Source organism: Podarcis cretensis (genome assembly GCF_951804945.1).
Source record: "Podarcis cretensis genome assembly, chromosome: Z".
NCBI classification, from domain to species: domain Eukaryota; kingdom Metazoa; phylum Chordata; class Lepidosauria; order Squamata; family Lacertidae; genus Podarcis; species Podarcis cretensis.
Genome location: NC_137184.1, coordinates 13,567,113 through 13,595,083, shown reverse-complemented (window position 1 = coordinate 13,595,083; position 27,971 = coordinate 13,567,113). Strand labels below are relative to the sequence as shown.

The following is a 27,971-nucleotide window of genomic DNA, read 5'->3' as shown; positions in this document are numbered from 1 at the left end:
GGTCTCGAGTATTCAGGTGTGCTTTAACACAGTGCCAAGGAGGAAAGGCATCAGCAATGCTCTTAGAGGAGCAATTGTTCTAATGCAATTAATGATACTGCCTTTCTCTAAACGGCAACATTCCTACTTCTCAACTCAGCCCTTTTTGCTTCCCACTCTCTGTTGCAATACAGAGACTAAACTACCCTGCTTCTAATGTGGGCATGAGTAAGTTTTGGCCCTCCAGAGTTTTCTGAACTACAGTCCCATCAGCCCTAGCAAGGAGAGCCAGGGCTGATGGGATCTGTGGTTCGGCAACAAACACCTGGAGGCAACAGTTTCCTTATCACTGCTTGAGATGAGTTGGAGTGCTTGCAGAATCAGAGCTGACCCGTGTTTGGCAGGTATAGGTGCCACTTCTGTAATATCTGTAAGAGAAGGTCCTCCCAAAATACTCTCAATAGGAGAACAGTCCAGTTCAGGGTGAAGGGCAAAAAAAAAAAAAAAAAGTTAATTAAACTCCCTCCTTAAGGAGGAAGGCTCTATCTAAAAGGCAGGGTTTAAAACAAGAGTATGCTGATGATCACTCTGTGCCATCTGCTTTGTTAGCACTCTAGGCCAAGTTTCTCTTCTTCTTATTTTTTTAAAAAGCTGCCCAGCTTCCAATTATTTCTCCTCCCTTGTCTATATTTTATTCACTGATTGTGCTCCACCCTCATTCTAAAATGATACATACAGTTCCAACAAGCAAATAAAATAATTTACAGTACACAGAATGCCAAAGTAAGACATCGCCCAGCAGTGCCTCTGCACTCTCTGCATTCTCTAGAGACCATCACCCTTTCCTCTTGAGGAACAAGACTTTGCCTGTGCCGCAGAATCACAGAACTTGATCCGGGTTCAGCAAGAGATGGATTCGGCTGCCAACCATATTCAACCTCCTGGGCTCTAGTTTACCAGAAACAAGAGTGGGAATACTGCTTTAAAGTGGGCCAATTCTGATGCCACCTTTTATCCTGTTGCTTAATGCATAAGGGAATAGCAAAAGGCTACAACTCCCAAATTTTGGACTCCGAATCAATGGTTTTCATTGATCCATCTGTCATGGATGCTTTAGTTGAGATTCCTGCATTGCAAGGGGTTGGGTTCCCTTCCAACTCTACAATTCTAAGATTCCATTTCAGTTTAAAAGGTGGTGTCAAAACTGGTCATCAGTTGGCAGGATGGGCAAGGCTGAATGAAGAGTGGAATTATGACAGCCTGACCATTCTTGCCTCTAACCCCAACGGGTACCCACCCCCACCATGGGAGAAGCGAGGAGCAGTAACAGCTTCTGGCAAGATCTTGCAACACACTTGTGAGATCCAGTGTGGTATGGTGGTTAAGAGTGGTGGACTCATGATCTGGTGAACTGGGTTCGCATCCCCGCTCCTCCACATGCAGCTGCTGGGTGACCCTTGGTCTAGTCACACTTCTCTGAAGTCTCTCAGCCCCACTCACCTCACAGAGTGTTTGTTGTGGGGGAGGAAGGGAAAGGAGAATGTTAGCCGCTTTGAGACTCCTTTGGGTAGTGATAAAGTTGGATATCAAATCCAAACTCTTTCTTTTTTTCTCACTTCATGGGGGAACACCCTGGCAACCCACCCCTGCCAAAACCCACAGCTGCCCAACCTCAGTAAGCAAGGTTTTTGCAGCAGGGCCGATGCCGTCCCGTTTTGCTTCAGGTGGGCGAACAAGACAGGCCTCCCCTGTTCTAAGCAATCAGAGCAATCAGAGTACATGTGTTTGCAGACATGATCAGTGGGCTAAGTTGCCCAGGGGGCTGTTTGTTGCCGTCTTGCAAGACTAGTGTTTGCTGATCAAGATGTCCCAGCTGTCCTTCCAGCGTAGGTCCTGGAGCTGACTTTTGGTGAGCGGAGGCTTCCCGTAGGTGAGCGGTCGGAATGTGTGGTAGGTCAGGTAAACAGAAGAGAACCAGGCAACCACAAGAGCACTGTGCATGCTCTTTGAGAGTCTGGATCTATAAAGAAGAGACACACAGGCTGAAGCAAACATGAACCAGCAGTTTAAGGGAAGATTGTCTCAACCAATGAACTTCTGCCCCTCTTAATGTTGCAATAACATCACTTGAATGTATATAAGTAGTGACAGTTATTCTGAGCATAGCAACCTGCTTTATACAGGGTCAGATGCTTGACCCATCCAACTCAGTGTTGTCTGCACTGATTGGCAGCAGCTCTTCAGGCTTTTGGAAAGGCGTCTTTCCCAGCTCTACCTGGAGAGGCTGGGATCGAACCTGGGACCTTCTGCATGCAAAGCAGGTGTTCTACCGCTGAGCTCTCCCCCGGAAGTAAAATTCTACTCTGTATGGTTCTGAATAAAGGGCTAATTTAAATAAGTTGCCATATTATCAAGTCAGGCCAATGGCTCATTTAGCTCGGTATTGTCCACATTGTTTGGCAATGTTTCAGACAAGGCCAACTCACAGCCTCTTCTGGAGATGCTGGGGACAGAAGCGGAGACAACCTGCAAGCAAAGCAGAGGAGTCTTTTCTAACACTGAGCTTTCTAATGGCTCCCAACACAGTTGCTCCCTTGGTAAGCCATAAGGCTCCTCCAAGGAATGTGGAAGAAAGGGTTTTTATCTGATCCAAGCCCCTGTTCAGTGCAGGATCCACAGTGCAAGATGAAACTCTTGCATCCCTAACAGAGGAGTGCCCAGCCCTGCCTTAAAAACTCCAGCAAAAGGAGACCTGCCACCCCTTAAGGCAGTCAGTTCCATTGCTAAACAGCCCTTATCTCACAATGGAGAGCTGAGAAACAGAGTTCACTCCATCGGCTCAGCTGCGACAGACAGGCCAGCCCTCCTGTCCCTCAACTGTCATCTGGGGAAAGTCATTCCATCAGGCTGTCTCAATGGGAGAGAGAGGGAAAAGAGCTCACACCATCAGTGGGCTGGAGGTCCAACTCTACCAGGCACTTCCTGCCTGTGAAATGTGGCAACTGGTCAATATCGGAACAGCTGTCTAGAAATTGGTGTTTGAGTTTTGATTTTCCTCTTCCCTCCTTGTCCCCTTTCCCTTGTGTTGTGGGTTTTTGTGTTTTTAAATATTGTAAACCTGCAGGTAGGTGAGTGCCTTGCTTTGATATTATGTAAGCCGCTCTGGGAGCCTTTATGGGTACAAATGCTATAAATAATAAACCAACCTACAAGCCAACAAATAAGTCTTAACTACAGTGGTACCTCAGGTTACAGACGCTTCAGGTTACAGACTCCGCTAACCCAGAAATAGTACCTCGGGTTAAGAACTTTGCCTCAGGATGAGAACAGAAATTACACAGCAGCAGAGGGAGGCCCCATTAGCTAAAGTGATACCTCAGGTTAAGAAAAGTTTCAGGTTAAGAACGGACCTCCAGAATGAATTAAGTTCTTAACCCGAGGTACCACTGTATAGCCTTCTTGCCTGCTGTTTTCAGCCACTGGATTGAATCCTGATGTCTGGAGTAACAAGAACAAGGCAGTTCCATCTTCTGTGGAACAGGCCCTTCTGATATTTGAAGTCAACCATAATGTCTCCCCTTAATCTGCTCTTCTCCAGGCTGAACATACGCTGAGCCTTTCATTTGCTGCTAGTAGGACTTGGGTTTCCAGACCCCACCGCCACCTGCCTCTGGACATGCCAAGCTTTGTCAACACCCCTGTAACATAAAGCCTCCTGGCAGAGAGCAATCCTAGCAAGAGAAGTCATACCTGCAGAGGTATTCGCTGGCGTGCTGCAGGACAACAGGGATCAGGAGGATCTGGAAAGTGAGAGCAGGCAGGTAGTGGTAGAGGAAGAGCGTCTTCTCCATCAGGAAGAATGGGAGGTAATTCATGGCCCAGCCTCCCACGCAGAGGCCTCCTGCTGACACCCACTGCCACCATGCCTCTGTCAGGGTAAAGGGGCGGAGAGCTGCATTAAACAGACCATGGCTTGATCTAGCTCACTGCGGTCTACACAGACTGGAAACCTCCAGGATTTCAAGCAATGACATTCACAGGCCTGCTTAGAGAGGCTGGGGATTGAATATGGGACCTTCCACATGCAAAGCAGGTGCTCCGTTCCTGAGCTATAGCCTTTCCCCTAAAAATAAAGTAGGAGTTTTTGTTCACGTGTTCCCAGTAAAGTGCTGAATTAAGTAAGAATGTAGGTCCATCTGGTACAATACTGTTTGCACTCACTGGCTGCAGCTCTCCAGGGTTTAAGGCAAGGGACTCTCTCAGCCCTACCTGGAGATGCCAAGGATTGAACCTTCTGAATGCAAAGCATTCAGCCCTTACTAATAATGGAGCCCTTACTAATAAGGGAGTGTTAGTTCTATTTCATTTATATTATGACTTTCCTCCAAGGAGCTCAAGTTCTCCCCAATCAGTTTTATGCAGGTTCAAATCCACCACCGGGCGCATGAAGCTACTGGGTGATCATGGGTCAGCTTCTGTCTCTCAGCCTAACCAACCTTGCAGGGTTGTTGTGGTGGTATTTTTTTAATTGCAGTTTATTTTTTTCTTGCTACTTTGCAAGCTGTTTATGGGAATATAAATTTATGTTTGAAGCTTTGAGTTGTAAAATGGGTAAGGAAATAAACAAACAAGAGGTGGGATAATAGTCAAAATATCTGACCTTCAGGGATGTCACAGATATTCCGTCTCCGCCGGAGCAGGTACCACAGGAACAGAGCCACGTAGGCAGCAGTGGCTGCATTGGCAGACATCCAGGTGACGATGTTCCCCAGAAGGTGGATCTGGGCCTAGAGAACCAATAACCAACAATGTTAAAAGCACTGCTGTGGAATTTGACCTCCCCATCCTGATGGACCCCCCCCCCCCACTGATGCTTTAAACTGCAATTCCCATTATCCCTGACATCAATTTACCTTCATTCCCCCCCTAATCCAGGAGAGGTGCATTAAAGCCATTTTCATCCAATGGAGAAAGAGAGCTCTTGAATTCTGAAATTTCAAAATATATAGCCCACACACTTCTAAGCAAACTTCACATCCATAAGGACTAGAAACCTGGGTTCTTTTTTAAGTCGCAGGAAGCTGCATTCCTTACTATGTTACCCTTTTCTGTACTCCCACAGAATCATAGGGTGCATACAATACATTAATTTTTGCTTCTCTTGGCAGAAAGTATAAAAAGGTGAAGAGGCCCTTAGAAGTGTCTTATCGCAGCTACGTCTTTATTTTATTTTTGCAACTGTTTCTTCACATGTGAAAACTGGAGTGCATTGTTCATTTGTGTGGGGGGGCTGGCTTTTAAAACTAAGGAGGAACCTGCCTGTACAAGGTTGCAACTTGCCAGTTGCCTGTGGCAGGCAGAAAACTGCTCCCAGGTGACCAGGCCTTTGAAAATGTAGGCCCTTTAGGCCAAAAATGACTCCCATAAGGCTTGTCTGGATAAACTTCTCACCTAATAAGGAGCTGTCCTGAAGAGGGGTCCAAACTGTCAAACAGAAACTTTTAGAAGTGGTCCCCTGGATGTAGTAAAAAGGTGTGAGCATGTCTTTCTACAGGTCACCCCCGCCCCCCCCCCCGCCCCCCATAGAAAGACATGTCTGCTGTCTTCTCAGCATCCGGTAAATAGTGTTTTTCAAATTCATTCTACCGGGCCGCTTACCGTATTTTTCGCTCTATAAGACACACCCGACCATAAGATGCACCTAGTTTTTAGAGGAGGAAAACAAGAAAAGCCAGCAAGAGCCGCAGACATGCTTGCTCAGCGCGGCTCTTTAAAGATAGAGCAGCTCTTGCTGGCTTTTCTGGGAGGTGGGAGAAGGGACTGACAGGCTGCCCTCCATCCCTTCTCCCACCTCCCTGAAAAGCCAGAGCAAGCTGTGCAGCTATTGCTGAAGCCAGCACAGCAAGAGCGAGAGCTGCACAGTGGCTCTTGCTCTGCTGGCTTCCCAGCGAAGCGGGATGAGGGACGGAAGGGGCTCCATAAGGGCTCCCTTCCGTTCCTCCTCCCGCTTCGCTGAAGTGGCGCTGCGCTGCTCTGCTGAACCCAGCACAGCAAGGGTGAGAGCTGCGCATCTCTCCCTCTTGTTCTGCTGGGTTCAGCAATAGCTGTGCAGCCTGCATTCGCTCCATAAGACGCACGCACATTTCCCCTTACTTTTTAGGAGGAAATAAGCGCATCTTATGGAGCAAAAAATACGGTAAGCTATGTCTATTTGTCCAGTTCTGTGGCTCTCTGTCCAGCTGCTCTCCAATAGGGCTTTTTAGTCTCTGTTTTAATCTTTCTGGTTTTAAAACTTGGGGCTTTATTGTATTTTTTAATGTATCAGGAGGACCAAAGCTCAGCAACAGAGAATCCTGCTTTGCATAGAGGACCCAGGTTCACTTGCCAGTCTGTGAAGACAATACTGAGCTAGGAGTACGAACAGCTGGATTCAGTGTAAGGCAGTTTCCTAACACTGAAAGCCAACCAGACAACATTTTTTCTCTTGGAAGACAATATATAAATAATGCCAGTTAATTGATTAACTTACCCCCGAGGTGGAGTGGAACCAGTAGGCAATGTTTGTGTCCAGGGTAATCCATTCCAGGGGAGAAGAGCTATATTTGTGTTCTGTGTCTTCATTTTTCAGAGTAAGTATCTTCCACTGAGAACAGAACAGGACAACTAAGAACTTCTCAGAGCAATACAGCTACAACAAGTTCCCTGGCCTAATCCTGATTAGGACTGCAAACTAATGAGCAGGGCAATATATTTCTATGAATGAGAACTTACTTACTCACCAGCAAATCACTTTTGATAACCATGTGACGATTTGGGGGACAGGCAGGTTACAAAGTTCAGCAGCATCCCCTGGTGTAGTGGTCAGAGTATCAGACTAAGAGCTCAGAGACCTGGGTTCAAATCTCTACTCGGCCACTGTTTCTCAGCCTAACCTGCCTCACAGGGTTGATGTGGGGATTAAACAAGGGATGGGGGAGAAACACTGTGTATGCCACCTTGATCTCCTTGGAGAAACAGGTGGAATATAAATGCAATACACAAACAAACAAACAAACAAACAAACAAACAAACAGGGGATAACCATGTATGCCATCTTGAAGTCTCTGGAACTACAAATATTTATAATGTATTTATCTGGACAACTTCTATACTGCCTTACTTACAATCATCTCTTAAGTAATGCATAAGAAATGCAATACAACAAAAATAAAAAAGATCAAGATTCAGTTAAAATGCTTGATAGAATTTAAAGGCGAGGGGGAAAATAGTTTTCAGTGGGTGCCAGAAGTTCAACAAGTCAGGAGCCTCTTGCAGATTCCATAAAGTTTGGCCCACCGTACTGGAGGCAGATAAGCATGAGCTGGGCATCTGAGCCATAGGGGAATCCCTGATCTCCATGATTTGGTAAGAATAAGGTAAATATAAAGTAGAATAATAAACAATCAGAGTCAGCAGCTATCAAGGCATCTCAAGTCCTTCCCAGGCTGGGTACCTGAGATCCTTTTGGCTGAAGATGCCAGGAATGAAGCTGAGGACATATGGATACAAATGAGCCACGACCCATTCCACTGTCTGCGTTTGCAACCCCCCTGATGATGCTGGGCCCCCCAGGTCCCATCAACCTTAAGGGAAGGGAGAGAGTTGCAGTCCAGAGACATCTGGAGGACCAGAGGGGCCTCATCACTGGCCCTACGTCTTAAACTCAGCAAGACCACTGGGTCCACCCAGCCCAGTGCTGTGTCTCCACTGATGAGGTGCTTGGCTTTCAAGCAAGAGGATTTCCCAGTCCAGGTATCTCACATCTTTTAAATGGAGATACCAGGTACTGGGCCTGGGGTCCTCTGCCTCCAAAGCCGCTCGTCTGACCCACCCAGCCCCTTCTGTGAGTCACACACAATGCCCAAGCTATTCCACCTTACAATGGATTTTCCACCTGCAAATGAAACAGAAATAAGAAAACATTTTAAAAATCTATTTATGTCAGCCTATGAAGCTGGAAGGTGAGGGACCTGTGGCTGTCAGGGATCTTGTTGGACTACAACGCCCATCATCCCCTGTTTGGGGCTGATGGGAACTGGAGTTCAAAAACCTCTGGAGGGCACCTTGTTACGAGTACAACTCCCATCAACGCTGTCTGGAGGTTTTCCACAGGTGAGCTCAGTGCCAAGTTCTCCTATGGTCTTTCTGTCTTCTTTATGGCTGGTCTTTCTGTCTTTCTTTTTTCTTTATGGCTGGTCTTTCTGTCTTCTTTATGGTGCAAGACTTCAACTGGGTGGCTCCTGCCCTGGGCTTCAGTGGGGAGATTCCTCCACTCTACTTTTTGCTGCCTCCAACCTCTCCCTGCTTCTCACCTGCAGTTCCGTGAACTTGGCCATGAAACTGAGGTTCTGGCTGATGCTGATCTGCGTTGGGGAATGCAGTTCCACCTCCCTCTCCTTCTGTTCCTGGCCTGGAAGAGAAGCCGAAACAAACTGGTCTGAGACATATCCCGATTCATCAGGGGAGGGAGAAAGAGAAATAGTAAGCTTCCCTACAACACTTTAAAAAAAAGTTCTAAAAGCATGCAGGTCCTTGGATGCAACACATTCCAAAGGAACATGGAAGCTGCCTTATACAGACCATTGGGGTCCACGTAGCTCAATACTCTCTACTCTGAGTGGCAGCGGCTCTCCAATGTTTCAGGCAGGGAATCTCTCCCAGCCCCAAACTGAGGCACCAGGGATTGAACCTGAGATCTTCTGCATAAAGGGCAAATGCTCTGCCACTGAACTATGGGCCTTTCCCTAAAAGTAAACACAAGGTTCTAGTCCTCATGGTCCTGAATAAAGATCTGTAGTGTCACGAGAAATAGGCACTAGGTGGTGCTTCTCCTGTCTTCTGATGTAGCTGTAGTTTCTATTGTTTATATATTTGCTATAACGAAAGTAATAGCAGAAGTTCAAGGGTGCCAGCCAGAGAATATAGCAGGGAGGTCAGGAAGAGGACAGCTTCCCTCATGTGCCAACTTCCAAGTGTGAACTCCAAGGACATACCCTTAGAAGTGGATGAGAAAATGATGGCATCATGAGCACCTGTATATCAAAGACTACGTAATCCGGGCACAGGGCCTCTACAGATGCAGGTATAGGGTGGTATATAAATTCAGTAAATATAAATAATAATAATATATAAGGCCTAGCCCCAGCGATGAGATTTCAGCTTAGACTGCTCAGGTAAAGTGCCAAGTATATTTTGGCCTAAGAAAGCGGAGCTGTCACCAGTTCCAGGAACCACACTGGCAGAAGTTTCTTCCTTTATATCTTTAATTATCTTCACTTTGTATACTAACACCTGTTGCTGTTTCTATGCTTATTATTATAGCAGTTAAAAAAGCTTGCTTCTGCTTCTTAAGAATTTGTTGCCCTCCATTTACTGAGAACCCAAGGGACCTGATTGCTGCTTAGTGGTTGCTCCTGACTGGGGTAATGCTTGAGCAAGCATTATAAAAGCTGGTTTTAAATAGGAACCTGAGTCAGACCAATACTACATCAGCTCAGTGCTGTTGGCACTGACTGGCAGCAGCTTTCCAGGGTTTCAGACAGGAGACTTTCCCAGGCCTGCATAATGGTCTTAAAGTTAGCTTTTGAACTGACTTTTGCCATATCTGTGTTCTTCCACGTTCCACAGCATGCTCTGATGGTAGCCTTTAGAAATCTTCTCCCCAATTATCTCCAGCTGCCGATAGCCCCACTCAGGTAGAGATGCGCCACTGAGCTGCAGGATAGGGAAAGAAGAGGAAACTGATTGTGCGGGAAAAGGCTGGTTAATAATATGCTGGCTATCTTTCATTCCCAAACCAAAATTATGGCAGCCAATAGTGATGCAAAGAAGACCACAGCACAGCAGTTCACAAACTGTGCTGCTTCACCCCACCAACCTGGTGCCTTCCAGATGCTCCTGGACTACAACCTCCATCATCCTTCACCACTGGCTATACCGGCAGGGGCTGATGGGAGTTGCAGTCCTTCTTTTCACACAGCACTGAGTTACAGCTTCGGAATTCACTCTCGCAAGAGGCAGTGATGATGACCACGTAGCCTTAAGAGAGGACTGGACAGATTTATGGAGGAGAAGGCTAGCAATGGCTAAACGCCATGGTGCTTGTGTTCTATCTACATAGTTAGAGGCAATATGCTCATGAATAGCAGTTTCTATAAACCGCAGGAGGGGAGAGTTGCTGTTGTGCTCAGATCCTGCCTATGGGCTTCCCTTTGGGGCATCTGGTTGACCACCATGAGAACAGGATGCTGGACTAGCTCAGCTGCTGGCCTGATCCAGCAGCCAAGCTCTTCCTAGCCCAGAACGAGAGTCCCAGGTTGGGCAAGGCTTGAATTTTATTATTTCGGTCACAGACCAGTTCCAGCCCACATACAATATCAAGGAAGTCATAAAACACGATAGGGATACATTTGAATTTGCTATTAGGTATAACAGGGACAATACAGATATAGCAACAGTTAAAAAATATATAAATTAAAACTTAGTCACTAACATATAACCTAAAATTATCATTTAAGGCCTTAATCATTATGATAGCACAGCTTGTTCCCTAAGTTTTATGGCAATCACACGGAATTTGGCTACCCTTAATGTGATCTCAGGATCCTTGTCCTCTACCAGGGATTTTAGACACTGAAGTTCGGATTCATTTGGAGATTTTTGCATAGCAGGGGTAATAAATACCAAGCATATATCCCCGTAGAAACAGCAGCGTAACAAATAATGAAAGACAGTTTCTACCTCCATCAAGCCACAGGGGCAGACTCGTGTTGGGCAAGGCTGAGTTAGCATGTAATAAATCAAATGAATAAAGGCTTCCAGGAGCCCAAAGTCATGAAGTGAGTTGCCTGCTGTGCCTCTGCACAATTCCTGGTGGGAAGCTCCAGGGGTGGGGAAACTCCAAAACACACATACCTTTAGCACTGCCGAGGTGTTCACATGGACAAGCCTTACTTCAGACAGGATTGTTTTCCAGACATCTGTATCCGAGTCTCGGTTCACAATTTCCTGCAATAATAGCAAGTTATCACTTGAATTTTGATCATTTCTATAGTTGAGCTGTTTGCAGCTGAGTTGACTTTTCCAGCCAAGAAACACAGCCTGCAGGTATTTAATGTGGGTTTGTTTGAGAGACTCCTTCCCTTTCACCTCTCCCCCTAAAACTGGGCTGGGAAAGCCTTTTCAGCCTGGGAGCCACATTCCTTTTGAGCAAGCTTCTAAGGGACACATACCAGTAGCGGGAGGAGCCATGAATGTAAATTTCACCTTTGTACAGGAGGATATATTTATTCCAATGTCACACACACAAATGCCTATTCTTCATTTTGGCAAGGAAGAAACATGACCACAGTTCAAGAACACATTTCAACCAGGCAAAGCACTGAAGAGGGGCATGGAGCAGGACTAATGAGGAGTGTGGCTTAGCAAGAGGGGGTGTCACCTGACAAGAATCCTGATGACCAGCCAGAGACGTCTGGAGGTCAACATCATCCCCCAGGCCTGAGGTTCCCCACAACCCTGCTCTAAACGTTCGGTTTTAAATGCACAACATGTTGATTCTATGTTTGCATTATATAATCACTGGAAGGATGGTAGTTTAACATCACCAAGAATGCCTTGACAGTGGAAAGCAGGCAGGATTAGGCGTGAGTGAAGGAGTACAGGTGTCTGGGTCTTCCTCCCACTGCAACACCTGGGTATTTCATGTGTGCGCAAAGGTTGCTGAACTGAACGTGTGAGACATCACTGTGATGCAAAATAAGAAACTAAAATTGACATGTTGTGAGGAGAGTCTTTAAGAAGCCTTGCTCATCTCAGATTGGAGAATATGGGGCGTGTGATTCCCTTCCCTCCGATCAACAACTCACCACTCTCCAGAGATTCTGAGCCTGCATGGAAATGTTGTAATCAATGTAGCAGGAAATCTCTTGGGAATGAGGGCTCAGGGGCGCAGCAACGTCATGTCTGTAAAGGCAGATGGATAAAAGAGCTGCAGAGCAATTTCCTTAAAGCCTCTCCGTGGGGCTATTTTAGCACCTGACCTGTGCTGTTCCTAGCAGCTGCTTCTGAGAAACCGCCATTAAGGGGGGAAATGTAGCTGCTCAATTACTTTAATGGTAGTATGGCCATGTGATCATTACATGCTCTGCTTTGGCAACTTGTAGTGAACCCCCCACCCCCAAACCAGCTTCCCAATGCTGGTTTTGACCTTTAAACCCGCTTCATGGCTTAGGAGCTGGTTACCTGAAGGCCATCTGTCTCTATTTATGTACAGAACTTGCTTTCATCAAGATTTAGTGGTGGCTCCCAACTTGGATGGCTTTAAAGGGGGAGTTGACAAATTCACGGAGGATAAGGATAAGAGTGGCAAGTAGCCACCACGGCTATGTTCTACCTCTGTTGTTGCAGTAAGTATGGTTCTGGATACCAGTTGCCAGGAATCAGGATGCTTTTGCCCTGATTCAATAGCTAAGCTCTTCTTATCAAGTAGAATCATGGGGACTGAACCTGCAACCATGGCATTGTCAGCACAACACTCTAACCAACTGAGCTATGTTCTTGTTTACCTGCAAATGCCTGCCAGATCTCTCCTCTTTTTAAAATGCTGAATGTCTACTGTAAATTACCATCTGAACAAAGCTTAATCATTGCAGCTGGGGGCAGAAGCAACCTTGCTGAGAGCCAAGGGCTACTTACGTGTTGAGGTAGCGAGTTGTGATCCCGTGAACAAGCTGCACAATGCTGCCGTGGCGCACAGGGCGAGGCGGGTTGCTCACCACCAGCTGCTGCCTGTTTGGAGAGATGTGCAAAGATGATGCAGGGGGAGTTAGCAGGCCTGGAAATACCAAAATAGAGCAGGTCCCAGTAATTAGCCACAAAAGAGTTAAGTGAAATGTTCAAGAAAAGAAAGAGAAAACCAGATCTAGGCTAAAAAACCAGGAGAAATATGCCTGAGGGTGTCAAGGAGTGGAGGATGGTCCATTACGACAAATAAGGGAACTGCCCCACTAGCTTCAGTCTGCTCTCAGCCAGCCCCTGCCTGCCAGTCTTTTTACTTACAACCAGCTCAGGGAGTGGTTATGCCTGTCAGCTTCCTCCTCCTTGGTCTCCATATTGGATGGGGTAAAGGTAAAGGGACCCCTGACCATTAGGTCCAGTCGTGACCGACTCTGGGGTTGTGGCACATCTCACTTTATTGGCCGAGGGAGCCGGCGTACAGCTTCCAGGTCATGTGGCCAGCATGACTAGCCGCTTCTGGCAAACCAGAGCAGCGCACGGAAACACAGTTTACCTTTCCACTGGAGCGGTACCTATTTATCTGCTTGCACTTTGACGTGCTTTTGAACTGCTAGGTTGGCAGGAGCAGGGACCGAGCAACGGGAGCTCATCCCGTCACGGGGATTCGAACCGCCGACCTTCTGATTGGCAAGTCCTAGGCTCTGTGGTTAAACCCACAGCACCACCCACATCCCTAGAGGATGGGGTAGGGGGACAGAATTGGTGGGCTCTGCCTGTCATTTGCTCTGCCACCATCTACTGTTCAGCTCCCTTAATTCCTCCCTATGAGTCCCAGTGGGCACCAGCCACCACTGGAGTCAAGCAGTGCTGCAGTCAGCTTGGGACTCAAGTACCGAAAGGAGTGTCTCCTTTAACATCAACCATCTTGAGCCTTTTGACTGGCAGGGGGAGGCCCTGTTGGTGGTGGTGCTGGATGCTGCCTGGTTGGCACTGACCAGTGACAGCGTCTTTTCATTTTTGGGATGAAGTACACCTGCCTCCCTATTAACATTCAGGAGGGATTCAAAAACTCCCACCATTTGATGGCTGAAAGGATATTGTTCCCAGGCAGCTTTGAAATTAGTAGCTGTGGGAGTAGGTAATTTTCAAAAACATTTCAAAATGTTTTAGCTATGTTTTTATTTTACTCTTTGGGAGGAAGGGTAGGATGCACATGGGATAAATACAGTACAAGAAAATAATAAAGACATCTAAGAGAACTGGGAATCCAGAGGAAGCTCAAAATAACTACTGGTTTTACAAATATCAGAGAGCAGTAGAAGCATCATCATCATCATCATCATCACTATTGATTCATTACTCACATTTCACCCTAAGGTTCCAGGGTGGGTCCTAAAAATATGTATCCCAGGTGTCAAAGACCAGGGTAAAAGAGGCGCTCCTTCAGCATTTGCCAAAAACTGTATAGTGAAAGTGCCAGGCACACCTCTGTAGAAGGAGTGGGGATTCCACAACTGAGGGGCTGCCACAGAGAAGGCCCTTTCCTGGGTCACCACTCCAAGCTTCTGAGTGAGGCAAAACTACCATGAGGGCCCCTCTGTTGTTGGCAACATGAGGTGCTGGCCACTCTCAACCCATTAGATAATATCTACAACTTCAGTTTATAAACACACCTGGCGTGATCCTTGTGCTTAAAACACAAAAACAAAAAACCCCAAATCAAAATAAATCTTGCACCCCCCCATGCCCATCCCAGCTCAGTTTTGTAAAAATGCATAAAGCAATATCTATTGCTTTTTCCTCTCTTGTATAGTTTGGAAAGGTTGCTCAGAAAGAGAATGCAGCCTGGGCCTGAAAAGGGAGTTTCCCACCCCTTTTAAAGAGAAGTGCCTGTCTACTTACATGCCAGGGTCCTTCACGATCCACCAGTTGTTGACGTCCTTGAAAGGGTAGCAGGTGACTTGTTGCTGGTGGGAGCTTCCACGGCCGTTTTCATACCTAGGGATAAAGAATGGAAATTGTGGGAAAGATTCACTCCCAAAGCATCACATGCATCAGGCAATAATTCAGGAGTTAACATAAGAACAGGTTTGCCAGATCAGACCACCCTCCTGTTGTCACAGTGGCCAACCAGACACCTGTGAAAAACCCACAAGCAGGAACTGGGCACATGAGCTGCCTCCCTTCCTGTGATTTCCTGCAATTTCCTGCAACCGGTATTCTGAGGTATGATTGCCTCTGATTTGGATACTAGGAGTATATCTCAATCAACAGCCCAGCAGGGAGGGAAACCTGGCTTGCTGGCTTGCTCTGCTGGTGGGGGTAGTCATCACAATTTCTGAAGTTCCTAAATTCCTGTGGATTGTACAGAATAGGAGCAAGGGATCTGGTGCCCTTCAGATGTAGCTGGACTCCAACACCCATCAGCCTACAGCCTGCATGGCTAATAGTCAGGGATGACAGGAATTGTAGTCCAGCAACACCTGGAAACCAAGGATACCCCATCCCCTGATCTAACAATTAGCATTATCTGCAAGAGACAGAATAATGCTTCTGTTTAGAAGAGACATCCCTCCATGGAAAGAGGGAGATATCTCTCCTTAGGTAAGGCTGGGGAATCTGGGAGATCTCCAGATGTTAGTGGGCTCCAGCTCCCATCAGCCCCTGCAGTCAGCATGGCCAATGGTATGGGGATGATGGGAGTTGTAGTTCAGCAACACAACCTGATGACCTCAAACTATTGTTAGACCAACTCCCAAAAGCCCCTGCAGCCAGCATGGGCAACTGTCAGGAGTGATGGGAATTGTAGTCCACTAAAAGCAGAAAGGAACCACTCGAAGTCCCCATCCCTACTACACACAGTGCAAAAGAAACCTATACCATGATTGCAAAACTCACAAGTCCAGAGGCAGCTTGTTCAACCCAAAGGCCATTTTGGAAATTCAATGAAGCAAAAAATCTCACTAAGGTATTGCTCCAGATATTAAAGTAGTTAAGAGACACCAAAGTCAGACACAATGTCCTCTGTGTCACCCTGACTTAGGGCAAAGTATCTCTCCTCTCTCTCACCTGATAGGGTAAGTATTCTTGTGAGAATGCAGCCAGCAGGGCATGGGTTTCCCCAGGATGTTGCGCAAGGTGATCTGGGAGCCATATGCCACCTCCAGAGGCTGGCCTTGCGTGATCCGAGCGAGACCACCCTAGAAAGAGCCACAAAACGTGGAGAACAAATGGAAACACCTGATTTTAATGTTGTCCTTTGCTATGCCCAAGTACACACCAGAATCTAAGTAGCCTCTGTTTGGGAAGGGCAGCAGCTCAGTGACAGAGCATCTGTTTTGCATTCAGAAGATACCTGATTCAATCTTCCATGGCATCTCCAGGTAGAGGTGGGAATGTCCCCTGCCTCAAATGCTGGAGAACTGCTGCCAATCAGTGTAGAAAACAACTGAGCTAGATAGACCAATGGTCTGACTTGGTATAGGGAAGCTTCCCATGCTTTAGGGGAAGGGCTGTAGCTCAGTGTCAGTAGAGAACCTGCCTTCCGTGCAGAAGGCCCCACGTTTATCACCCAGAAAGGCTGGGAGAAACTGTTGTCTGAAATACAGTAGAGACAATGCTGTACTAGTTGGATCAATACTGAGCTATAAGGAACAACTGTCTCACTCGGTATAAGGCACATTCCTATACTCCTATGCATTTCATGTATATGCTCAATGGTTGAATCATTTGTAGATGGGACTGAACTCATTTAAAACATAGCTCAGGATCCAGAAATGGTTGCATATATCTTAGTGCATTATTTCTGAAACAGAACCCTCCCCTGCCTCTGCAGCCCCTGCCCTTTCTCCCATTCCTTACCTCCAAACTTGCTTGGAAAGCACTGCTCATGATCTGGTCATGGGGCCCTGAGCGATACAGCAAAGCCAAGTGGATGTAGAAAAAAGACAGGTATGTGGCTACTGGGAGGATCACAAGGGCCAGACCTCTGGCTAGCAAGTGGCACAGCAGGGACATCTAGGAGGAAAGAGGAAACACCCCCCTAAAAAAGGTTGCTTTTCACACTTAGAAACAAGAATGGACAACTCAGAAGAGCCCTATGGGATGTGACTGAAGGCCTATCTCATTCCAGCTTCCTCTTTCCCATATGCCTCCAATAGCCCCTCTCCCATTTCTGTTCTACAGTAACTGGAGTCTGGAGGTAATACCAGCGGCCATGGATAGCCTTATCCTACATGAATTTGTTGCTTTTAATTATTTACTTGTGTTTTAATTTTGCTTTTTACTCTGTGAACCGCCCTGAGATCTTGGGAGCGGTATATAAATTTTAATAAATAAATAAGTCAAATCTCATTTTGAGGCTGTGAAAGCTGGTGGTCATTGCGACACAGGATGGATTTGGTTCCCTGAGTGAATTTCTTTGCAAAGTGGCCCTGGAAACTTTAACAAGTGTGTGTGTGTGTGTGTGTTTAAAATCACAATGCTGTTCACGCTTTCTGTCATGTTTTGTATAACTGTTGTTTTAAATTGTGTGTTGTTCTAACACTTTGATGCCTGCTCTCCTTGAGTTCCTTTGGAAGAAAGGTCAGGATACAAATTTAATAAATAAAAATTAAATTTATTCATTTGATTTGATTTGATAAATAAATAAAAATAACACCAAACTTCCATGGCCATTGGCTATACTGACTGAGGCTGATGGGAGTTACAGTTCAACTACATTTGGAGGGCCCCATATTGGCTATTCCTGTTCTAAAGGCGAGCAACGCATACACAAGGCACTTTGCTACTTACATTGGGCAAGTTCTGGTCGCCGATCAGTTGCCAGGAGTGGACTCCTGCAATGGCCAAAAGCAGGATGTACGTGAAGAGGCCCATATATTTCACCCTGTGAATGCAGCAATCAATAAATAAATAGCAATGAAACCACTCAGACCTACCAAAATGTAAATTATTTAAAATGTATGAAATGTTCCCAAACAGAGCAGAGCTGAATTCAGACCTTTTAAAGGTCACTAACAATCTAAGATTAAAGTCCAAGAGAACCGTCTCCTCTGTAAGTCCCTGGAAAATGAATGGAAGATGTATGCAAGAACATTTCTTGACATTTGTCATGCTCCTGCCTATTCAGGAAGAGCCTTTGAATTTATGCCAAATTAGTCCCACAGGCAGCAATCTAGGATATGCTTCAGTTACCTGTCTCTTCAATGTGAACAGCTAGAAATTACGGTACTTGCAACTGTGCCTCAGGCTGGGGAACAGCTCTGTGAAAAAGGGAAACGGTTGTGTTTGCACATAGCACTAAGCTATGGTTTAGCATTACAAAGAGGAGACTTAGGCTTGTGTGCAACCATCCCAACCTCCAACTCTGCCACAAGGGATGTTTAAAAGCTTCTGCTTCTGCTTTGTTGCTGTTGTTGTTTAGTCGTGTCCGACTCTTCGTGACCCCATGGACCAGAGCATTCCAGGCACTCCTGTCTTCCACTGCCTCCCACAGTTTGGTCAAAGCTTTATAAAGCTTCTGCTTTAGACTAACCTAAAACCTAAACTGAATCCAGGCATAGATGTCAATAGAGTATGTTATTACATTGTAGTAAAATAATGTTGATCCATTCCAAGAAATCCTGTAGCATGTTACCTATCAATTGCATACAAAAAGAAAAGTTATGTGGGGACTCTGTCAAAGGAATCATTGAATACATTGCCAAAGCTTCAACTATCTGTGACATGGCCTCTCCATAAGCAATCGTTTATAAAGCTGGCTTGTTTTCAATAATGGTGGTTAAGATTAGGCACAGTTTAGAGAGCAGATGTAATGTTAAACTGTGGTTGATCTAAAATATAACTGGAAACTTGCTGAGGTGCCAGAAGAGAGGGGACAGCATGTGAGCACAAGGTTTATAATAGATTGTTCTCCTATCATTAAATGAGGCCACTGTTTGCCTTCCAAATGGGTTAGAAAACCTTTTTTTTTTAAATCAGGCCACTGACATTTCTCCATAAAGGAATCTACCCCATCCCCCTCTCCCCAATTTTTGATGGCCGATATATTTTCTAGTTATTGTTTTCTGTTTTTATTGCCTTTACATTATTTTAATTCCTCATCCTGCTCTTGTAAGCTGCTTTATAAAGAAATGCTGTAAAATTGGCATATAAATATTTAACAAAAAAACAAACAAAGCAAAGCGAAACACACAACCATAAATAAGGAATTCAGGAATCATCACGAGGCAGGAAATTTAAGATAAACCCTACTCAGAACAACTTGGGAGAGAATTATTGTACAATAGAAAAAGGAGACAGAGGAAAAAAATGAATGCTTACCCAATTGCACAGGAGCAACAAAGTCCTGTGAGCAAGAGCCAGAACCACCATCTTGCGGAAAAGGGGCTTGAATAACAAAGACAACATTAAAACACACACACACACACACACACATAAATATATAATAGGCAAACAGTTAAACCCATCACAATTAACTGCTTCTGAATAAGTGCTTGATGAAATGCAAACGTCTGCGGCTGCTGTGCAATTTTGGGCACTCTGGCTAATATCAGCTCTCCTGGACCACCACTGAGTGGCAAAGCATCTGCACTGGGTGCAGAAGGTCCTGAGTTCAATGCCCAGCATTTCCAGGTAAGGCTAGGAATGTCCCCAGTGAAGAATTCCTGGAGAGCCACTGCTGCCCGTCAGCACAGACAATACTGAGCTAAAAGGGTGGAAGGTATGACTTTGTATAAGGCTGCTTTCTATATTCTTGGAAAGGGCCATAGCTCAGTGGAAGAGCATCTGCGTTGCATGCAGAAGATCCCTGCATGCAGAAGGTTCAATCCTGGTTGGTATCTCCTGGTATTTTGTTGTTTTCATTTCTATACCACTTTATATTTTTAAGGGGGTGGATCTCAAAGCGGTTTACAACCCACCTTAAAACACCAAATGAAACAATCCAGAATAAAACATTGCTGAAGCAAGTCAAGTATACACTGAAAGCAATATAATTAACAGGAAACTAAGATATTACCTTAAAAGATTTCAAAACAAAACATTACAAAAGATGTCAACACACAGAATAGAATCATAAGGTGGGAAGGGACCCCAAGGGTCATCAAATCCAACTCCCCGCAATGCAAGAATCTCAGCCGGATCATGCATGCCAGGTTACTCCTTTAACGCAGCAAAGTCAACCCCAACAGTTTTTTTTTTTTTTATCTTAAACATTTCAAAAGAAAACATTGCTAAAGGAAGTCAGATATTAAATACACATTTAAAACAGCGTAATTAGCAAGTGAACAAAATAATTATCATAAGCATAGAACATATCTGCTGTTGCTGCTGCCATTCTGCCATTGGTGGTTCACGGCAGGCAGCAGCTGTGGAAGCTCAGGCTGAATGACCTGGGTCTCCATGAAGAGACAGCCAAGATGGTCTCTGGCCTCTTCTGTAGACTCAGCTTTTGTAGCTAGGTAGGGCAGGGAGGAGGGACGCAGGTGGCGCTGTGGGTTAAAGCCTCAGCGCCTAGGGCTTGCCGATCGAAAGGTCGGCGGTTCGAATCCCTGCGGCGGGGTGCGCTCCCGCTGCTCGGTCCCAGCGCCTGCCAACCTAGCAGTTCGAAAGCACCTCCGGGTGCAAGTAGATAAATAGGGACCGCTTACCAGCAGGAAGGTAAACGGCGTTTCCGTGTGCGGCTCTGGCTCTGGCTCTGGCCAGAGCAGCGATGTCACGCTGGCCACGTGACCCGGAAGTGTCTCCGGACAGCGCTGGCCCCTGGCCTCTTAAGTGAGATGGGCGCACAACCCCAGAGTCTGTCAAGACTGGCCCGTACGGGCAGGGGTACCTTTACCTTTACCTAGGGCAGGGAGGGATCCCTGCCTGGAATCCTGGAGAGTTGCTGCCAGCCACTGTAGGCAGTAGATGAACCTAAGGTCTGTCTTAGTGTAAAGCAGCTCCTTATGTTCCTAGTCTAGCTTGCACACCCAGCATAGTCTACATAGGTGTCAGTCATGTCCATCAGACAAACACAGGCATAGTGGCCAAGTGGGCAATGAAGGCCAGGATATACTTTTTTAAGAAATAAGTTAGAGACAGAAGTAATTAAGCACATCCTCGGGCTAGAAACCTGACTGGATGAATAAAATGAATTTGAGTGTTAATTCAGTCCCTCCACACCCCTCCAGTCAATGCTCAGGAACCACACAGAACCCTTCTAAACAAGGCAAGATATCCATTGCTATATATTTATTTATATGCAACAGCAATTAGCGCAAATTAAAAATCTCAAGATGTGCACACCAGCCCAGTTTGCGTCAGTGTGTCCCAGCTTATGAAGCCAAGATATGCACCAGCTTCACTTTGCTCTTCTCTTTGCCAGGGAAAGGAACTAGGAATCCACAGCTACTCCTTGCTTTTACAATTGGCTTAAAAAATCCCATCTAACTCAGAAAGCTTCAACCAAAGTCTCCACTTTTTCTGGTTGGATCTGCCAACAATGGTCACTATATGCCTCACTGTCAAAATATTTTACTTTATTTACTGAAAAGAATTCTGTGCCACCTTTTACCTTTGCTTCTGCGAATTGTAGAACTTCAGATAAGATATAACTGCCAGCAGGATGAAAAAGATTAAAATGGACTCCAGTAGCATCAGCCTAGACTGAGTGATCAGGGAGTTCTCTGTTAGGAAATGAGGAGGAAGAGAGAACACCTTAGCTGGAATAAAAATGATTGACCCTCACTCAAAAGTGGTGAAAACAAGTCAAAATGTGTCTTTAAATCTGGGGAAATGAAGCATTCCAAGAACCTGATGCTCTAAACTGGACAACATGATGCCCTCCAGATGTTGTTGGACTCCCAATTCCCATGATCCTCCACCACTGGCCATGCTACCTGGAGCTGATGGGAGTTGGAGACCAACAACATCTGGAAGGCATGTCATTGGCTACCCCTGCTCTAAACACACAGCGCACATATTGTTAAGGTATCCCAAATATAGAACACCCTCTTCAGACATGTTTGATCAGGCACCAGGAAAACACTGGCCATTTGCTAATCTCATTCAGTGGGATCTGACTGTCATATTCAAAGAAATAAAAAGCTCATGCATACCTTCCTCATAGAGGACAACTCAGTAGTATGCACTTCCCTTACATTATTTCAAGAGCAGCCAACGTGATGTACAATTCCTGTCATCCCAAGCTACTGGCTATGCTGGGGATAATGGGAGATGTAGTAATCTGCCTTACATGCAGGTGATCCTAGCTTCAATCCCTGGCATCTCCAGGTAGAGCTGGGAATCATCCTATGCCTGAAACCATGGAGAGCTGCTGCCAGTCCACGTAGACAGTACTGAGCTACATGAACCAAAGGCAGCTCCCTATGCTCCAGAACCAGTCTAGTACAGAGGCTGCAGTGTCAGATTAGGACCTGGAAGACCAAGGTTCATATCCCCCACTCAGCCATGAAGCTCACTGGGTGACTCTGGGCCAGTCACTGCCTCTCAGCCTAACCTACCTGACAGGGTTGTTGTAAGGATTAAATGAGGAAGGGGAGAACTATGTACACCACTTTGAGCTCCTTGGAGATAAAGGCAGAATATAAATAAATAAATACCATGTGGGCTACCCTTGTTTATGACTGTAGCTTGCATACAGAAATCAAAGCTCTGTGAAAACCTACAAGTTTGAGCATGAGTAAAGAGCTCTGAGCATAAACAAAGAGTGGTAGAGCATCAGCTTTGCATGCAGAAGGTTCCGGGTTCAATCTCTGGCATCTCCAGGTAGGGCAGCTTGAAATTCTGGAGAGCTGCTACCAGTCAATGTTTACAACACTGAGCTACATGGACCAAACGGTCTGACTCTGTATAAGGAAGCTTACAAAGTATGCATACTTTCTAGGGATGGTGACCAGCACCCAATAAAGAGAATAGCTGAAGGGGGAAATTCCTTACCCAGCAGAAACAGCAGGGCAGCTCCAAAAGCAACAAAGTGTGAGTAATGCAGTTCCACAAGGATCTGGTATGCCAGAGGAACACACAAGGCGCCAGCCAAGGCTGGTAGCAGCCGCAGGGCCCAAACTGGTACAGTGGGATTGTATTCTGAAACAGAGCAGGACACAAGCAAGAGTCAGGAATTACTGAGCACCACATGGCCATCTGCCACATGGCCATGGATTGGACAGCAACCACCAACATCCCCAGCTAACACAGCTGCTTTTGGACCACAACTTCCACCATCCCCAGCCAGTGACACAAGGGCTGATGGGAATGTAACTGTGCTGGTTGGGGTCATTTATTTATTTCATAAAATCCATATGGCACAAAATTACAAACAACAACTGCTTGAGGTTTACAAAAAGAATAAAACAATAACACTATCAATAAAACAGTTTAAAATAGTTATTTGAAACATTCAAAGAATAATTAAAATGATTAGCTAAAAACAGATTTAAATTTGCATTAGCATTCAACATATCTAGTTAATGGAACTTGCAGGTGGCAACATGTGGAAGAAACTTTGTTGTTGCGGAAGGGTGTGCTAAAAAGAACAAGCTTAAACTTCATACCTAGTATTTTGGGCTGTATCCAATGCTGGTCCTACTCAGAGCACAGCCATTGAAGTTGCTACTCCCGAGTTAGTCACACCCATCAATTTCAGTGGTTTTACTGATACTGCATACAACTCACTGCCTTTTGCTCACAATTAGGACTGAACATAAAGGTTCCCTTCCTGAGATATCTCTGTCACTGAGCTCTCCTTCACTTGAGGTTTTTAAACAGAGGTTAGATGGCTGTATTTCAGGGATTCATAAATTGTGATTCCTGCATTGTAGGGGTTTGGACAAGATGATCCTTGAGCTCTCTTCCAACCCTACTATGCTACTACATCCAGCTCCCATTCAACAGTGCCTGCAGATGACCTGCTTTGGAAGCACACCTGAAAGACGTGCATCTTCCTCCACAAAATCTGAAGGACGGGACAGCAGCTGTTCTTCTGGTTCAGTGCAAAAACACTTTTAAAAAATCAACTAGCTACTCCAGAAGCAGTTCTACCCCCTTCTCAAAGCCAGGCTGCACAGAGTGTTGATTAACTGGAACATGTCAATCATGAAGCAACTTCTCCCTCATACTTTCAAAATTAGGCTGTGCACAATCCTGGTGAGGCCCTTATGTCAATCAGGAGATAACCCTGGCCTCTTATCAGAGTATATTTCAAAGTTTAAAAGAACAGTTGTCGGAGGCTGCAAGGGGTGGGGCAGAAGGCAAAGATGTACTTTCAACCCAGAGGCTGAGGGGTAGGAGAACATAACTTTTCGACAGCTGGAAGAAACAACCCTATACCTGTTCCTCTTTCAGGTGTGTCTGTTGGTAACTCAAACAAAAAAGCTATTGCTTTATTTTTTGAGATGTACCCTTCCACAAAAGGAATTAACTTCCAGCTAGCTCAGACATACTATGATGAACCACATACACCTCTTACCTGCACCAATTCTGTTCCACAAGAAATTGCCATCAAACCCACCCAAGTAACCTAAAATGGAAGGGAGGAAAGAGGATTTCAGCCACACACACATATACAAAGGTTACAATCCTGAAAATACTTATGCTAGGGAAACAATGGTACTTGCTTTTGATGCATAAGAGGGCACTATTAAAGAGCGTGTATAAGTCACTGGGTGTTTGGTGTAAAATTGTGTAAAGTGGCAATTCAACAGAGCCCAAACTATTTTAGAATCAAACAGACCAGTCATATATATCAGTATATTGGTTTCCATGCAAGTTCTCTCTCTCTCTCTCTCATATTATTCATAACAAAGGGAACACTTTTCTAGAAACTGGGTATATAGATATAGACGGTTTGGATTCACTATTTGGTGTTCTGCTTTTTTGTTTTATGAAGAGCAGTAGAAGCAGCACATGGAGAGGTATGGATAATCATAAGAATATTAAGAAAATAAGACGGGCCCTGCTGGATCGGGCCAGTAGCCCAACTAGTCCAGCAGCCTGTCCTCACAGTGCCTAACCAGTTGCCCCCACAGGAAACCTGCAAGCAGGACCAGGGTGCAACAAGACTCCTCCCACCCGCGATATTCAGAGGCGTGTTGCCTCCTACAGTACATCACAATGGCTAGTAACCCTTGATAGCCTTATCCTCCATGGTTTGTTTAATCCTTCTTCAAAGACATCCAAACTGATGGACATCACTACAATTCATGGGAGCAAATTTCATACTTTAACTATGCATGGTGTTAAAGAGGTCCCTCCCCTTTCATCCATTCTGAATCTTCCATCAGTTAGCTTCTAAACCTGTAACGCTGTTCCCTTGTGCTGAACCTTCACAACTATTTTTCTCATGGCAAAGGAGAAATGAATACGGGCTCAATGAGATTCATCCCTACCTCCAAAGGCCAGAAGCAGGTGACCAAATGGTGGGCCACTGTCATCCACAAAGAAGATCCGCTTCATATATAGAGAGAGGAACTGGCCATAGTAAACTTCGTCAAAGCTGAAAGGCCACAAGCAAGCAGAAAGCACATGAACTTCTCAGTAGCTGGGCAAGGAACTGGGTTGTCAGTGTACATGACTGTGGGTTTTGCAGCAATCTCAGCAAAGGACAACAAATTTGCTGGCAGGAGGCCCCAGGCTCAGTCCCTGGTATCTCCAGGTAGGGATGAGAGAGACTCATGTTTAAACCCTGAGCAGCTGCTGCCAGTTAGTATGCACAGTAACTGAGCTAGATGGACCAATGGTCTGACTTGGTACAGGGCAGCTTACTATGTTTTAGGAAGGGCAGTAGCTCAGTAATTATTTGCTTTGCATGCACAATGCCCTAGGTTCATTCCCCGGCATCTCCAGGTAGTGATGGGAGAGACTCCCATCTGAAATACAGCAGACACACTGCTGAGCTAGATGGATCAGTGGTCTGACATACAAAGCAACCTCCTATGTAACGTTCTATTTGACTGGGTAGGCTGCAAATTGCAGAGGAAGAAAATCCTGGAGAAGATGGAAGGTGGGGCAGTATAACCTAGGCTGCAGATTTAGGATGTCATTATTAAAGGATAGGAACCCGCCTGTTATTCAGTTGATTTATTTTCTTTATTCACTCAGTAAAATATGTTTAGTCTGCCTTTCAACTTCAGTGGTGGCCTCCACAGAATGTGACACAAAGGGCAAAACAAAACAACTGAGTTGGATCTTAGGGTGCAGGAGAACCACTGTCATTAAAAATATATATAAACAACCAAAGAATTCGCTTACACCACAGCACGAGGGTAGGACAGAGCCCACAACCGGCTTAATAATCCCACCACAGTCAAAACCACCAGATTCATGTTGATCTGCACGGAAAATACAATTGGGTGCTTCAGGAATTCTAGCATCTTGTCCAGCAGTTTTGTCAAGTCTAAAAGTAAAGAGAGCTGTTGTCATTATTTAAAAGAATATCGTTCCAGAAGGGGGAGTGGGGAACCTCAAGTCCAGGGACCAAATGCAGCCCTTGAAGCTTGTCTTCCTGGTCTCAGGATTTCTCCAAGTCACACCTCCTCTCCAGGTCACATTTCATTTCACCATCCCTACTCTGTAATCTCCTTGGATGTTTTGGCCTTACTAGAATACGTCCTTGAAAAGTGATGCCTCTTTCTTGCCCAGGTGTGTGTGTGTAGAAACCTATGCTTTTCCATGAGTCACAGCCTCCGGACTGTCCACCCATAAAAGCAGCTTACTAGAAAAAGGCAGATATGATGCAGGCATCTGTGAATGGATGCTTTGGGCTCACCTTTTAATTCATTAAATCTGCAATCCATAAGCATCACTTAATTCAGTGGGCTCACTCTTTAGTAAATATGCACAGGAGTGCACCCAAACCCTTTGATTGATAAAATAGTATTTTATGGTGCACAGAGTTTGGAAAATTGGGTAACAGTGAGCTAGATGGACTACTGGTTAGACTCTGAAGGCAGCTTTGTATCTCTGACATCATCTTCTCCCTTATTTTTTTCAGCCCAGGTCATTCTTTTTATTCTGAGTAGGCCCTCCTGAAATTAAATTAGTCATGCCCATTCATTTCAATGGGTCTACTATAACCATAGCTGTCAACCTTCCCTTTTTTGTGGGAAATTCCCTTATTCCAGTACCGTTTCCCGCTGCTATCCCGGATTGTTAGATATCCCGTAGACTGTCCCTGAGACAGGTAAGGCTGCTGATCCCTTATTTTCGAGGCTGCTTATCCCTTATTTTCAAATCTGAAAGTTGACAGCTATGACTATGACTAACACGGGATATAGTATACAGTCCACACACACAAACACCCCAACAGGTGCATCTTTTATGCAAATTTATGGCCCTAAGCAAAAGACATCTCCTACTTCAGGGTTTCCCAAACTTGGGTCTCCAGGTGTTTTTGGACTGCAATTCACATCATCCCTGACCATTGGTCCTACTAGCTTAGGATGATGGGAGTTGTAGTCTCAAAACAGCTGGAGACCCAACTTTGGAAAACCCTTCCCTTACTTCTCTGTTCCCTCAGCATCAAATATATTCTGCAGCTGGACAAGGAGGCTCTACTTAAATCTTTCCTCTTGCCTGAAGTGGCCTCCTCCCTATGTCCCCCTCCCAGCTTAACCTCCTTTTCCCCTCCACGTGCGTCGCTTTCCCCTCGTTACCCCTCACCCGCGCGCATTTTATTTTTTAAAAACCGCATTTCTCGCCCCCGATCAGCCCCTCAGTAAAGCAGGACACGACTGTGCGCCTAAGAAAAGGCTCGTTTATATCTAAGCATCTTTTAACCCCGCCCCTCCCCAATCAAGACGAAGCATGGAAATTTAATTTCACCCACACAAAGTCAGCAAGTTGCTACCTTTTCTTCCTTCCTCTCTCCGCTCTTTCCCGCCCCTCACCCTCCCCCCCCCCGCGCAAGAAATGCGGCCGTCCTCCTGCCTTTACTGTACTGATGAAGCGGAGCCTGGGCCGTACCACTTTTAATAAAAGGGAGGGGGGCACGAGAGACGGCTCACTTCCATCAAGAAAGCTACCAAGGAGGACGCGAGGCAGGATGTGACGTCACCAGAACTACCCCGAGGTGGGCGGGATGAGAGGCAAAGGGCGGCTGTTTCCATAGCAACCCAGAGATACGTCCTAATATGCCTTCTGCGCAGAAGTTGCGCATTTCCCAAAGATTCATGCGAACTGTAGTTTATTAGAGTAGGTGGGAATCGTTGCTCCGT

At 45.6% G+C, this 27,971-nt stretch overlaps 1 protein-coding gene across 4 annotated transcripts; it reads right to left on the bottom strand.

The window, feature by feature from the left end:
• Positions 1-627: 627 nt before the first annotated feature.
• Positions 628-27,792, bottom strand: POMT1 (protein O-mannosyltransferase 1). Of its 4 annotated transcripts, none has more exons than XM_079962501.1 (20): positions 27,721-27,792; positions 26,008-26,152; positions 25,146-25,252; positions 24,227-24,277; positions 22,699-22,845; positions 21,314-21,425; positions 19,081-19,146; positions 17,551-17,644; positions 16,618-16,773; positions 15,826-15,956; positions 14,659-14,754; positions 12,715-12,807; positions 11,886-11,982; positions 10,933-11,025; positions 9,612-9,732; positions 8,331-8,428; positions 6,509-6,622; positions 4,640-4,766; positions 3,730-3,907; positions 628-1,999 (listed from the first exon to the last, which is right to left on the bottom strand). In XM_079962501.1, exons 2-20 carry the CDS (start codon positions 26,127-26,129, stop codon positions 1,825-1,827), a joined length of 2,178 nt encoding a protein of 725 aa, XP_079818627.1. In that variant the 5' UTR covers positions 26,130-26,152; positions 27,721-27,792; the 3' UTR covers positions 628-1,824. The 4 variants fall into 4 exon arrangements, with proteins under 4 accessions (XP_079818627.1, XP_079818626.1, XP_079818628.1 ...); XM_079962500.1 differs by lacking the exon at positions 27,721-27,792 and adding an exon at positions 27,584-27,693; XM_079962502.1 differs by lacking the exon at positions 27,721-27,792 and adding an exon at positions 27,605-27,644.
• Positions 27,793-27,971: the final 179 nt, after the last annotated feature.